General features: G+C 19.0%; 3 protein-coding genes across 3 annotated transcripts; all 3 read right to left on the bottom strand.

Annotated features, from left to right (window-relative positions):
- Positions 1-211: 211 nt before the first annotated feature.
- PmUG01_00023900 (fam-l protein) lies at positions 212-1,180 on the bottom strand (the record flags this gene model as incomplete). Its single annotated transcript, XM_029007088.1, has 2 exons — positions 212-976; positions 1,094-1,180. The coding sequence occupies 2 exons, from the start codon at positions 1,178-1,180 to the stop codon at positions 212-214; spliced, it is 852 nt and encodes a 283-aa protein (XP_028859306.1).
- A 10,767-nt stretch (positions 1,181-11,947) lies between these two features.
- PmUG01_00023800 (fam-l protein) lies at positions 11,948-12,912 on the bottom strand (the record flags this gene model as incomplete). The annotated part of the gene is made up of 2 exons (XM_029007077.1): positions 11,948-12,709; positions 12,826-12,912. The coding sequence occupies 2 exons, from the start codon at positions 12,910-12,912 to the stop codon at positions 11,948-11,950; spliced, it is 849 nt and encodes a 282-aa protein (XP_028859305.1).
- A 2,526-nt stretch (positions 12,913-15,438) lies between these two features.
- PmUG01_00023700 (fam-m protein) lies at positions 15,439-16,288 on the bottom strand (the record flags this gene model as incomplete). The annotated part of the gene is made up of 2 exons (XM_029007066.1): positions 15,439-16,071; positions 16,202-16,288. The coding sequence occupies 2 exons, from the start codon at positions 16,286-16,288 to the stop codon at positions 15,439-15,441; spliced, it is 720 nt and encodes a 239-aa protein (XP_028859304.1).
- Positions 16,289-16,669: the final 381 nt, after the last annotated feature.

Here is a 16,669-nt window from a genome sequence, read left to right as displayed (position 1 = left end):
TGCATATTTTATAATTTTAAACTTTTAAATTCACAAAAAAACTAACTTTTTTTTGTAGCTGTATATCAAAAATGATAGATATAAATTTAATGATTTATAAAATTTAAGCAATTTTATTAAACTTCTATTAAGAATAGAACTATAGATATATAGTAAATCCTTTATATTAAGGACTTCATTATACAGAGGTAGATATTAATTATTATACATTTTACCTTTTCATAAATTTAATTTTTTCATATTTTTTTACTTTTTTATGATAATATATTACCCATAATATAATTGTTACACCTATTACAATGAAAGGTATTAAATATATGAAAATACCAAAGAAACCTGTTACATAATAGTGATCTGGATTGCCACTTTTTTGCATTGATGTTGATTTCACTCCTTTACCTACAGATTTGAGGAAATCACATAAGAACGATCCCTTCAATGCTATATGTAAACTTTCCAACCATCCTGTTGTAATTGCATTCAATGTCTTAATCAACGCTCCTATAAGTCCAAATCCGCCAAAATCCAATATGAGCGATGTTGATAGTAATAGTATTACGATAACAGGTAAAGCTAGTCGCAATCCGTATTTTTTACGCATTATTTTATTGTAAGTCTTTTCACTAATTGTTCTGCTGTTTTTCAGAAAATCTGTATAGTCCAGTTCTTTGAATATTTTTTTTTCCAAACGGGAATATTTTTTTGTCCCAAATACACACGATTTATTTTTCATATTTTTTTTATGGCATCTTACATTTCTTGAAAAACGTCTATTTAATTTTTTCTCTTTTTCTACGACCAATTTTTCATTATTAGCTATATCTCTTTTATAGTTTACCCCATTTGGTACATTTTCGTTTAAACATACAAAAACTGAATCCTTATCCTCATTATATTGTGCCACTAAACGATAATTTCTTGAATATAATTTTTTACAATAACTGTAACATTTATCCAAAGAATTTTTTTTCGTGCTCTGAAAAAACACAAAAAAGATTATCATATAATCTAATGAATAATATCACACTAAAAAATAGTACAAATAAAAATAAAATACAAAAAATATAAATATCATTAAATACTATTGCCACACCGTATATATATAAATATAGCATATCCAACTTAAAACGATTAAGGTAGTAATTTTAACAAATAACATTGAATTAATTTTTTCTTCCATGATATATATCCTTAATATTGTAATATACTGAGAAAAGATATAATTAACAATAATGTTATATTTTTATAATTATAAAGGACGCTATTATTATTTATTTAATTTTATTATTATTTCTTTTTTTTTTTTGTAAAAATATAATAAAAATTATATAATTTTTTTTTTACAATTGAGACAGAGGAATTTAAACTTAAAGCTGTACTATAAAATTTATATCTTAATGTTATCTATAAAAAAATATTTTTAATTATAACAATATTAATTGAATTTATTAATAAATATTCAAAATATATAAATTATATATTTATTATATTATATGATTTAAATAATTTTATTATTTCTTTACAAAGTAAAATAAAAAAAATATGTATTACTATTTTGTATTTCGAACTATTTAGTTTATGTAGAATATAGTATGTAGAGATTATAGATAACGCATTTCTATAGTTCTATACATTAAGGAAGTATTATTGATTTCATTAATGTTTTTCCATTACTAATTTTAATTTATAAAAACTGTATATTTGGAAAAACATTCTATTATAGTTAATACTTATTTATATTATAATATCATAATGGTAATAATAAATAAATATATAAAGTAATGAATAACTGCTATATAAAATCTATTAACCTAATCATAATATTATTAGAATAATGTTGTTGTTTAGTTATATCAAACGTATAAATGCACTTTGTATTTCATTATCTATATTTTAACATTTATATATAAGTAATTTTTATAAAATAAGGTTAATTCTAACAATTATTTATAATAAAAAACAAAATATGTAATATGCTTTAAGTTTCCCATTTAAATATAAACCTTATAATATTCAAAAATTGATAATATTCCATTAATAATTCATTTTTTAAAGTATTATTTTGTCATTAATTATTTATTCACACATGAACTATAAAGAAAAATTTTAAAACCTATTAAAAATATTCTTACATCAAAAAAATTATTAAACATATAATGCCAATAATAATTTTTTTATAAAGATAGTTTGTTAAAATTACTTTTAAAGTAAAAATAAATATAACAAAAAAAAAAAAACAAATGATTCTGTTACCATTAAATGGAGAACAGCGTAAATATTAAAAATAATACATATTAATTTTTTTAAAAAAATTACTTAAATTATTACATACAATCATTAAAAAATTCATATAATTCATAATAGAATAAATTATTTCAATGGATTAATAAAACTATATTAATTCTAACATTATATATTAAAATAAACCATTACATATTTGTTATAATACAAAAATAAAAAAAATATTTACATGTATAATATTTGAGTATAAAGCACATATTTTTATAGTGAATATTTAGCAATGTCAATATTACATTTATAATAACAAAAAAAAAATATTATATATAGTTAGATAATGATAATAAACTACTTTAAAACAATGAATTATAATACCAAATCAAACATAGAAACATGCTATCTGTTAAAAATATTTAATATATATTTTTTTACTTTTCTGTATGAACATATATTTGCATATTATCTTGGTACGTAAGAAAAAATTTATAAGTGTACAATTAATTTTTTTTTATGAAATAATTTCATTAAGCACAAATAAACACTCCATTAGATACATGAAAAGTTTATTTCTATAAACTAAATATTAATGATAAATAAAATTATACTTCATCTTGTCATAGTTTAACTGTTAATTTTAAGAAGTTTGCCATTATATAAACTAGTATTAAAATACATAATAAAGTAACTATGTCTAATACTGATGTATCTCCCTTATCAGAATAAAATAACCACCTTAGTATTTCTGATATAATATATATAATAAATAACACGGTGGAACATGAAATAAAAAAAGTGATAAATATACTATAAAGTATACTTGTAAAATGAGAACGATTACTCATATATGCTGAATGCTTTGAACTCTTTTACTTAGTATAATCGCTGAATTCCTCATTTTATATATAATACTGAAACCCATTTATAGGAGTTGTTTTAAAACAAATATATCTACTTTAGTAAATGGACTACATAAAAGGTATTCCCATTTCTTAACCAATTATTTGACTGCAGTACTTTAATTATTTTTATATTTACACTAAAAATTTTCATCATATTCTGATTCTATATTATAAGCATAATTGTCATAACCATAATGTCCATATTGAAATAACATATGGTTCATTCTATATTTTATGATCCCTTCTCATTTTCTGCTAATAATATATACGTTCTTGAGTCTAATATACCATGAACAAGATTCCAATTAAATAAAGATTTATTAAACTTATATTACAATGAAAAAAAAATTTTTATTATTTATAATATATTAAACACACATAAAAGAAATTTCCATATAAACCCATATATATTATTATATAACATAAAGCAAAATAAAATTTAAGACTAATTATCTGCAAGGTTATTATAACTCATTAGCGAAATAAGAACATATCCAAATAAAAAAAAAAATATGAATGTTTTGACTGAAATAAAGAGAATTATGTTTTTTAATTTATATTCAAATTAATGAAATTTATAATATATATAAAATTAACTAAAAAATGCACAGTTTATTCACAAAGTAGTGTTAATAGTATACAGTTATTTGTATTGCAAATTTGTTTCTTAAGAAAGTATTAATTTGTATAAATAAAATACCAATTAAAGTATAAAAATAAAAAGATAAAATTAAAAATAATTTTGTAAATATTTCCAATGAAGTTATTTATCAGAAAATCAATATCAAAATAATTTTTGGTAATACTAATTATATTACTAAATCCTTAATACATATATATATTATGGTATAAGAGAACAATTCTATATTTTAGTTATCGAAGCTTTTCAGAAAAATAATAGAATGGAAAACCATCATTTTTGAGGAGAATGATTTTATTTTATAATTAGAATAAAAAAAATAGATATGCTATGAAAATATTAACATAAGCACATATTAGGAATATAGTTATTAATTTTTTTGTAAGATGACTAATAATATGCTTAATTATATATATATGTTATATCTTAAAATACTATTATTTTATAAATGAAAAACAAAAATTATAGTGTTAAATATAACAGTGCACATAGTATAAAGAAAAGAAAAATATTTATTTATAATATAAATTATAATCTAACATGTGCCATATACCTACGACATGTAAAAATTTTATACTATAATAATTTGTAAATTCCATTCTAAAAATTAGTTAACGCACAAAATACTTATATTTCAAAAAGTACTATCCAATTTAACTTTTTTACATATACGTATAATATTATTAAATGTTGAATACTATTACTTCATATAACTTAAAATAATACAATATTCGTATTATGGCTAAAAATAAATTAATTAAATTTAAAAACTAAGTAAATTTTAATTTCTTTTTTTTTTTTTGTTTAACATATAAATTTGCATGTTCTAGAGAAATTATATTAAGATAAATTTAAAAAAAAATGTAAAAAGGAACGTACTAAGAGAAAATAGCAAAAAGAAACTAATATCTTTAAAAAATACAGAACAATATATATAATAAAACATAAAAAAATTTTGACAAAATATTTAATGCATTATTTTTCTATTTGATATTTTAAATGAAGGGAAAAGTGTGCATATTATTGTTGATTTATAAATAAATATTATCAGAAAACATGTACTAAATTACAACTTTCTTGTAATTTAACAAAATAAAATAAACTATATATTTTTTTAAATTTATCTACAAAGAATAAATATTTATATTCCATAATGTTTTTTCATTATAGTGAATGTAGACAATTACAAAAATATAATATATTAACTGTACTATTTGAATTGTATAATAATTTATCGATATTAATTTGTATAATCAAATTACTTTTCTAAAAAATAATTAAAAGGGAATATAAAAAATCTTTAAAATTAATGTTATACAATAAATATTACCTTATAGAATAGCTTAAGTATAAGATAATAAATTTTTTATTCCAAGTTTTCATACACATATATTATATATATACATATAAACATAGTTATAAATATTCTGGATCTTAGATCATTAAATGTTTTTTTTATTCGCATTTTAATTATTATGTATAAATTTTAAATTTATTTTTATATAAAAAACTGTAAGAGCGCACCTTAGGAAATGATAGCCTATATTATTAAGAACACATAATGATAAAAATTATATAAACATACTAGATTATAATTATATATTATTTTCTAAAATTCGGCATAATTAATTTAGCTGGTAATTTTTAGATAATTAACTTTTTCCTATATTTATTTATTCATGTTATAATTTTTAAAAATATTCATACAAATTTAAATTAATTATGCATATTCAGTAAAATGAAAAAATGAACTATAAGTAATTTTCATTTTTCTTGAAATATTTAACTAAGTCCTAAATTAGTGAATGCAACATCAGCAAATAGTATTACTAGATATATATATTTATTTTATATATTCATACCTGTTAATTCATACATATATATTTGTAGTAATCCCTTTATATCTCTTAAAATATTGTAGATACAAAATCGCTCATAATATTCATTTCTCATAAATATGTGTTTTGCAATATTAGATTAAGTCCCTTTTAATTTGTCCTTACTGTTATAATGATAATAATAATATAAGATATATTACTTTTTTATTTTAATTTTTTTTTTAAAATTAATTAACGTGTATTATTCATATTTCCAATGAAATTATTATTTACCTATTGCTTTATTAAGTAATATTTTTACAACCATCATTATTATAGAACTATTAAATTTTTTCTATAATACTAATACTATTATGAGCGCTATTGAAATATGTTAACAAAAGCATAAATATGTTAATATTATTATTAAATTGAGGATATTTAGGAGCTTTATCAAAGTGTCTTTCACTTTAGACTAAAATTTTACTGACATATTAATTCTAATTAATTTATTCTTGTAAACCATATATAATAGTTTCATATTACAAATAAGTTTACATATATTAATTATTATTATGTTTAAGTAAAAAAAAAAATAACAAAAAATATGGTATAATTTTTTTTTTTTATTTAAAAATGAATTAATACTTTATATGCAAAATATGCATATTCATATTGTTTGTGCATCAATTTCATTAGTACGTGGATATATATCCTTACATGCCTGTTTATGCGTGGTGAGTAACAGAAAAATGTGTATGTACTCATAAGTATGCCTTACGTGTATATATATGTGTATTCATAAACTTTGTCATATAGCACAACAACGCATTAATATCTTTTATTTTTTCTCTTTGTGCTTTTTCACGTTATACATTTTAATTAAAATAGTGTTTTATTTTTCTTAATGTATAGAATGAATAAATGAGTTAAGACCCAGTAAAGTAATACTTGATAAAGTTAATAAAAAGTACGATTGCAATTTTGACGTAATATAATATGGTACACTGTTAAAACAGTATACTTCACAAATAATTAATTTAATCTTCGTCCTCTTTAGGTGGCTTATATTTTTGTTCATACTCCTTTTTTTTATTAATATCTTAAGAAAAATAACTATTTCAGAGCTCATTATACATTGATCGTAGTCTTCCTAGATATGTATCAGAATTTTAACATTTTCATCATCTTATATATATAAACTTTTACATATGCACATCTACAGTGTTGATGCATAAGATGGTAACACAAGAAGGTTCCTGTAACTAAATGCCTATATGTAAATGTTTGTATACACATAAGCATGTACGCGCATTTAGTATTTTTTAATGCGAATATTCTAACAAATAAAAGGAACGAAAGATCACGAAAAAAAAAGAAAAATTATACACATACACATGAATTTTACATGCATAAAAAAATTTATAAATGAGTAGCGATATCATATGTATATAAAATGGCATTTATACAATTACGTACTCAAAATATTTCAGTTATTTTTATATATAAAATTACTTTCCACTAGATAATATAATATATGATTTATTTTGTTATAATTGGTCTATGTTCGCATTAGAGTCTTTGTAAAAGTATTCTTATGATGGAGACAATAACATAAAAAACTTTTACATATATGTGCATAAATTTTAATTATAATAAGAAACTGATGAAATGATATCGTAAATACAGAAAGATAAAGAATGACATAAAATTAATTTAATTTCTCTTATTTGCTCAAAATTTATCATATGCACTCTGTCCAGATGTAGAGGCTTCCATAAAGACCTTTAAAAATATGACTAAATTATTCAAAGTATTTTAATATGTATAAATATAAATATGCATTTTATGAAATTTAGTAAGATACATTATGTGAGAATGCATGAATGGACACATAATTCTATCGGTTTCATGCATTCACATATACATACTTATGTGTACATAGATGTATACAATATAGCAACACATATGATACATAAAAAGTTTTCTAAATAAATAAATATTATTACTTATTATCCCAAATTTATACGGAATACATAATTACGAATTTATTTTCTTAGTTTTTTATCTTTGCACACGAACTAAGAGGACAAAGAATAAATAAGAATATGTTTTAAACTGTTACCATTCCATACGTTTTTTTTTCATTTTTCTTTTGCATTAACCATTTATATTGTTATCCGTTTCCCTTTTTTGGAAGAATACCTTTCTAGTTGTTCACTCACCAATGAGAACAAAGAAAAAAAAAAAAAAAAGAGATATTAAAATATACAGTACACTAATATATTTGTTTTCATGCTTAATTATATATTATGTTATATAAATTTTTTTTTTTATGTTTCCCGTTTTCATTTATTCTTGTCTTACTTTCGTATATATACTCATCTACCATTTTAGTACTTCTCATTCTATCTTTTTCAGATAAACCTTCTTTTAGAAATATTCAGCTCTCCTAATACAAAATAATGTAACCAAAAAAAAAAAGTCCTTTTTTTATTATATGCATAATACTATTCTTATAATGTACATATTATTAGTACTCCATATTCTTCATTATCTATTTTACTAAAATGTTTTCATGCAATATACAAATTAATAGCACGATACGTAGTATACTAAAAACGGAAAGTGACTTAAATTATAGAATTATATTTACATATATTACAACAATTATTACAACATCTCGACACTCATTTAACACTTCAACGATTTTTCAATGTCACAATCGGAATTATAATTTTTCATTTTTATAATAATTGCTATACAATTTCATTAAAAAACATTCAATAATTTCATTTTTTTTAATTATATTTTTTCTCATATTAATTTCAATAAAAAAACGATGCAAAAAGGTGAAGTAAAACAGGGAAATCAAAAAATAGATAAAAGGGAGAGATAAAAAAAAGTGAAGAACGTTTTAAAAATATATATACATAAGTAATATATATTTAGTTACTCATATGTAAATGGAAATACATATAAAAAATTAAGAAAAATAGAGAAGAAAAAGAAAATAAAATATGAATATGGAATGTAGATATACATGAACAAATTTGTATAATAACAATTTAATCAAATACTGAAATAAACAAAAAAAAGAATAAACCAAACTTAGGAAGATATTAGTGACAAACAAGAACCCATACAATGTTGGTAATAAATTATTACTCTATAAATAATAAAAGTAATAAGGATAAATATTTTTTTCTTCCTACTTATAGCTTTACCTACTCTAAAATATACCATTATAAATAAAAAAAGGAACTATAGATATTAACATTGTAACAATTACAAAAAGGATTTCCTTATTTTCTTATATTTTATAATAGTTAATTATTTTATCAAGTTCAAAAATTTTTATTATTTTAATTTATTAATAATTATTTTAAATATTATATTACAATATTTTATATATATGTCACCATATTATACCATATGAAATAAAATTTACGTATACATTAAATTATGAGAGGAATTAAATTACCATATAACACTTTATCTACTAAACATATGTTATTTTTTTATTTATATATTTATTTCTACAAATTATATTTTTTTACTAATTAAAAACAAGAAAATTTTAATTAATTCCATTTTTTTTATTTTAATTAATATATTTAATATATTTTCTTCAGTTTATTTCATTTGTTCTTTTTTAAATATAATAATACTTTTTAATATATAAAATATAATATTACGTAAATTGAGAAACATTACAAATGTATTTATAACAATTATATATCGTGTTAATATATTTTATCCAACAAAAGTGCGCTATATATATTTATTAACCTTTTTCCCTATTCTTATCATACAAAAATAATTATATTTTTAACTTCCATATAACTTAAAATTAATGGTTGTCTTATAGTAAAAATCAAAAATAATATTACATTACTTGATTAATTATTGTGCACATAATAATATTTTAACTATATTTAAAACATTACATATTAATTAAACAGAAATAAATATATAAAAGTTTTAGAAAAAAATGACTTTTTATATATCCTCTCTAATACATTTGTTTCATCATGCATTTTATAATAATTATTATATAATAAAAATACATAATATTTTAAATATCTTTATGTATTTATCTTTATTAAAATATCATATCCACCTCTAATTAACGTACATAAATTTATTATGTAACTAATGTTTAATTTAGCACCTGAAACTATCATTTTATGAAATAAGGGTATATTTCATGAGAAATTTTTTCAATATTTCAAATATATACTACAAACATTATTATATGAGCAAACAGTTCAAATGATAATAAAAAATTCCTTCACAAAAGTACATTTTATCTTAATAAGAACAACATAAATATTAAAATATCAAGAGTTTCAATATAATATATATGAAATCCCCAAAATATAATAGCTTATATATTATTAAAAATCTTTTCGAATGTCAGATGAACACATATTTAGATATCCTCAGCATTTATATATATTATAATTGAAAAAATACCAGTTTTGATATAATTGGCTCTTTTACAATATATTATTTTTATTAATTAGAATTAGAAATGTAGAAAAAAAAAAAATGTATAAATATAATATAGTAATATAATTATTCTATATACACGTATACGCACATCTATTTTACGTACATAAAAAAAAATATTTTTATAATATAAATTAATATATAATATTAAAAAACCAAAAAATATATGAAAAATTTTTATTAAAAATTTTTAATAGCAATATATTTTACTTTCATCATATAAGTTTGTCTATATGTATTGGTCTTCTTTTTTCGACAGAATGAGTATACTAATACAAAGAAAAAACATTCATGCATTATTTAATTTATAAAACAATGAGATATACCAGGTATATGTATAACTAAAACATATATTTATGTTACATCTTCATTTGAATAGATAAAAAAACAAAGATAAAAAATTAAATTATTATTAATATCATTGCTTGTAAAACCATAAATATTACATCTATTCAGTTAGAACATGAACAAATGAATATAGTAAATTATTAATTACCTCTACATAAACCTTACCTAACAACGAAAAATAATAATTTGTATTTATGAATTGTCTATCAAAAAAAAATATATATATATATTATTTACTTTTATTTTATTTAAAAAATGTATTATATAGATATAAAATAATATCTAATCCATAGAATAAACTATAAAAATTCTTATTTTATTCTAAAATAATATTAGTTCATTAATTAATATATATATTTATATGAAACATATTAAATATATCTAAAAAAATATCTGCACATTAATATAGGTTTATTCAAAATATATATTTATTTTAAATATCTTCAATGATAATGTAGTTTTTTATATTCTTATAGATTTAAGATATTACCAATGAGAAAAAGTATAAAAAGAATATATGCATATTATATATAAATAGATGATTACATTTAATTCTTTAATTTAATCTTGTAGCAATGTAAAAAATAAAAAAAAATATATATTATACATATATATATAATTTTTGAATATAATATATAATAATTAATTTTTTACAATCTTGCATTAATACCTCAACTAAACATAATAATAAATTAGTATATGCTTTTTCCTCATAATTTAACTGTGAGAATTAAATATTCCTAATTTATTCAATAATTATAACTAAACCTTATTTAATAAATATATTTTTAAATTGTGAGCTTATATTTTCCTTTTAAATTATGAAAAATGATCGTATCATTTATTAAAAAGACAATTATAATAAATATATTTATAATACATATATCATTAAACGAATTCTATAGAATTAGTATTAAGTTTATATTTGGTAAGAACAAAAAATAAAAATATATATATCAGTGGTACAAGGCATATTTACTTCGTTTCATTAAATACAAAATAACATTCTTTTATTTTTAATATAAAACTAATAATACATTTTTATAAATGTGTGCTCAAGTAATATTTTTACAGTGGATAAGTGAAAAAATATAAAATATTATTTCATATAGTTCAAGTATAAAGTAACAAAGGATTTCGATAAAATTATATCATATTTTCTCTTACATATTAATTCTGATGCACATATATATATTTTTTCATAAAAATCTATGTAAATTAATAACTGTATATATTAGGTCACACCAATATTTTTAAATAAAAATGTACTTTAAAATATATACTGAATAACATTAATTAATTCAAATTTACAGAAAAATAAAAACATAAACATTTTCCCGTTTTCTATCAATATTAACACGTAAACGCAGATGTATTTTTGAAATTATAAAAATTATGGATATTCTTAATTAATATGTAGTTAAATTTATTACATATATTATTTCGTATAGAACATTTCCTTAAACGATCTATCATATTCCTCGTACATATTATATTTTCCTAAATTTAAGTTTTTCGTATTTTTTAACTTTTGTATGGTAATAAATTATTCCTGATATAAGTATGACACCTAATAAAAAGAAGGGTAAGAAATACGCTACAAATCCAAATAAACCTGTTATATAATAATATGCCGTTTTAGATTTACCACTAACGGTCACTTGAGTAGTATACCTAAAAAACGAACCTATAGGATTATTATGAAACCATGATCTTAAGGTACGTTGCCACCCCGCTGACAATGTACTAATAAATACTAGGAATAACCCCTTTATAAGCCCACATCCACAAAAACTATCTAACATGAATGATATGGATAAAAGCAACAACAATGTTGCAGGTAATATGAATAGCATTTTATGTCTTTTACAAATAATATTTTCGTAAGTCCTATTACTAATTGTCCTATTTTTCTTAAGAAAATTTATAAAATCAAGTTCTTTGAATATTTTTTTTTCAACACGTGAATAATTTTTTGTTTCAAATACAAAAGATTTATTTTTCTTACGTTCTTTATGGCAATTTGCATTATTTAACAAATTTTTATAGGATTGTTTATTTATACATTTGCCCCCTTTTTCGTTTTTAGTTATATATATCTTTTTGTGCTCTTCATTATTTAGTGTCTCTTCTTTTAATCTCACATAATTTGAATTCTTATCCTGTTTACATTTTGTTAATAATCTATAAGTTATTATGTATTGTGTACCCCCATCTTTGTGCTCCTTACACCGTGATTTGCTAAACGTACACTAAAAAAAGTGTAAGTATTTATTATTTATATGAATAAAGATTATAATGCTTAAAAACAATATAAACAAAAATTAATAATGAAAAATATAATTAGACATAAATAATATTTTCAAACCATATCATTGGTAAAATGACATAACCAATTTAAATATATAAAGATAGTAACTTTAATAAGGAAAAGTATCTTAATTTGTTTTTCCATAATTTAAATATCAATAATGTACTATATTGAGCAGAAAAAAATTAGTAACCATGTATATGCATCTAATAATCTACAATGCTATACTAATTAAAAAAATTTTTTTTTAATTAACACTTCCTAAGAACACAGTAACATATGTACAACGATAATGGTTTTAAAAAAAGTGATAAACAGAAATAATTTTAAATATATATTATAAAAATTTTATCTTAATTTTACCATTATAAAGCTAATCTTCATTAAAGTATATAATTTTAATAGTTTCAAAATATTCAATATATATAATTTGATAAATTAATATGGAAGAATAATAAAATAATACTTACATAATTTTTTTTAAAATAAAAGGAAAAGAAAATATAATAATTCTTAGTTCTTATAAATATTTTATTTATATAGAGTATAGAATGTATAGAATATAAACACTATAGAGTATATGGAATATAGATATAATGTGTTTTCTCCTGTTGACATAATAACAAATAATTTAAAAAATATTTTTTTACTAATAATGATTATCTATGAAACTTATGTTTTGTAAAGACGTTATGATTATTAAATATTATTATTTATTATGATAATATAATAATAAATAAAGAAAAATCTATAATGTATAGGCACTTGTATTATATTATTTAAATCTCGCGCGTTAATTACTTCCTAACAGTATGTATAATGTTTAGAGACCATGATATATTTTGAAAATTTAATTTATAAAATACTACCAAATCTATAAAACAATATATATTTAAAAGGTAAGTTAATTACAATTCTTTATATTTGTATAATAATATTTAAAAGTTACAATTTTTAAATATAAATCATATTGTATCATGAATAGAGAAGTCTTAAAATTCTTAGATTTATTTTAATATTATATTTTTAAATAGATATTTATATATAAAAGTAATTTTATATTAACAAAACAAAAAGCACTAAAGCTTATATTAAATGTATTCTGAGAATAACGCTATCACGATAATGCATTTGCTTAGTTTTAACAATATTGAAAATATATATTTTTTTTTATTATTGTTATAATATAACATAGATATTTAATATATTTTTTTAAATAAAATTATACCAACAATTACGCAGTACTTAAAATATGAATATCATTAAATTTAATGAAAGACCGTAATAATACATAAATTTAATAATATCCTACATAAAGCTGTTGCTATAACTAAAATTATATTAATATATGTAAAATATAACTTCACAAGAACGTGAAAAATAAATCTGTATTTATTATATATAATAAAAGAATTATTTTTTTTTTTAATTTACTTTAAAAATTATCATTATAGATATCGATAAATTAGTAATTAACTATATAATCTGTATGTATATTTATATATCTTTGAAAAAATACTAATATCTTTACATATTTATAGATAATAATAAAATATAAATCAAATACATAAATAAATAATAGCACATTAAGAAACTATTGTAGAATAATATGCATGTTTTAATTACCTGTAACGACAATTTAAATTTTTACAGATATATATCTCATTTTTTGAAATTTACAATTATATCAGAGTAAAAAAAAAAAATTTCTTATTTTATCTATTAATATTTAATTAAATGTAATATCTTACTTTAATCTTATAATTATGAAGAAAATAATAACAATATATAATATATTTATTTATGTATTTTCTATAAAATATATGTATATATCTAGGAAATATTGTAAAATTAAATTAATACCACAATTAATCGTAATAACGGATATATAAGGTGACATAAATTTTCATATAATCGTAAAAATTTAGAATTCCCACGTTACCAAAATTTTATTAATAATCTAAATATAAAAATGGAATTATTTTATTATATAATTATAATTTCATACGTTTGCGATGAACAAAAAAAAATGTCTGATAAAACCATTTTCATAGTATATATATCTTCCTGCATATTTCTTATAAAATAGTTTTTTATTGAATAAATATTTCATTTTAAAAAAAAATATATATACACTTATTTATGCTTATTTCTGCAATAACAAGCATTTTCTTCATTTCATTATATAAAAAATAAGACAAATTTACTGTTAATTTTAATATAATAATATATATTTATTAACCTAAACAAATTATAATTTATGTAAAAGCTAAGTTCAAATGGCATATATCAGTTCTTATATCAAGTCCAAAACATAATAATTGTAAATAATTACATTAATTTTCATACATTATATTCGTTTTCAAGAAAAAATTATATTTTATATAAAATTATATTTAACTATATAAGCGTTAGATCATATACATATTTACATCAACTTATAGAATACATTAATATACAAATTAAAAAACTTAAGAACTTTAACGTTCATACAAAAAGTAACATAATTTTTTATAGTTTTTATTAAAAATCATGTATACAAACATTGTTTTATAACATTGTAGCAATAATATGTATGTTCATTAAGAATATATATATCTAAATATATTATAGGCATTATTAATATTAAAAGTTCCCTCGAAGAAATATTCATATTCATTATTAATAATTTTATTCATTCATCAACTTGATTTTTTCATATTTTTCATTATTTCTTAAGATTTTAGGTAACGCTATTATTAGTATGACAGATAATATAATCATAATTATGCTAAATAATATAATACACATTCCAGACGCATTAATTGCTGTATTAATATTTTCGTTAAAAGTTGATAGAAAACTTACGAGCTTTCCACCTACACTTTCCAACAAATTATAATGATGTAAAATGGGGTAGCCTAATCCCAACAAGAAAAAAAGAAAAAGTAAAGTAACTCCAAATCCGTAACTTTTAAATTTTACTTTCTCTAAGGAGATATCACGAATTCTCCTGTTATTTTCAATAAAATAATCGTAATTTTTTTTTTTTATCCATTTTTTTTCGAAATGAAAATGTTTTCCATCAAATATTCCATTATCATAATCCATAATTTCTGTATAATATTGCACCTTATTTAATGAATTCTTTTTAGATTTTTTGCTTTTTTCCTTTTTACCCTCTTCATTATTTGGCATATTGTCTTTTAAACATAATTTATATGAATCTTTATTTTGTTTATTTTTTGCTAGTAATCGATAATCTCTTGAACGTAGATTTCTAAAAATATTGCAATTATTACACAATGAATTGTTAAAAATAACCTAAAAAAAATAAAATTTAAATATTATTTATTTAATTGAATAAATAAACTAACGTTAAAAAAACGTATAAATAAAAACAAAACACTAAAAATTTGGATAATGTATATATCCCTAAATAATATTATTATACCACATCATTATAAAAATGACATATCCTTGGTAAAAGGATAAATGAAGCAATTTTAATAGCTTTAGATAACTTAATGTTCTGTTCCATGATACAAATTTTTTATATACTCATATATTCGATAAGGAAATATTAATAATAATGTAGTATAGTTCCACTTATAAAGGATTCTATATCACTATAAAATTTTTTTTATATTATTCCTTCATATATAATAAAATTTATATAAGTATAATAAATTTTACTGCACATACCAATTAAAATAACTTTAAAAATATAATATAATTTCTACTATAATTTTATTTAAAAAAAAAACATTCTAGCTAAAATAAAACAATTTGTATTGATTTGAAAACATTTAAATATATAATTTCATTATTTAATGTAGTGCAACAATTATATAATTTTTTTATTAATAATATTCACAATAAATTTTGAAATAGGTATGTGCTTTCTTACAGTATATATATA

This window comes from Plasmodium malariae, assembly GCF_900090045.1.
Source record: "Plasmodium malariae genome assembly, contig: PmUG01_00_8, whole genome shotgun sequence".
Taxonomy (NCBI): Eukaryota; Apicomplexa; class Aconoidasida; order Haemosporida; family Plasmodiidae; genus Plasmodium; species Plasmodium malariae.
This window is presented reverse-complemented; position numbering and strand designations above follow the sequence as displayed.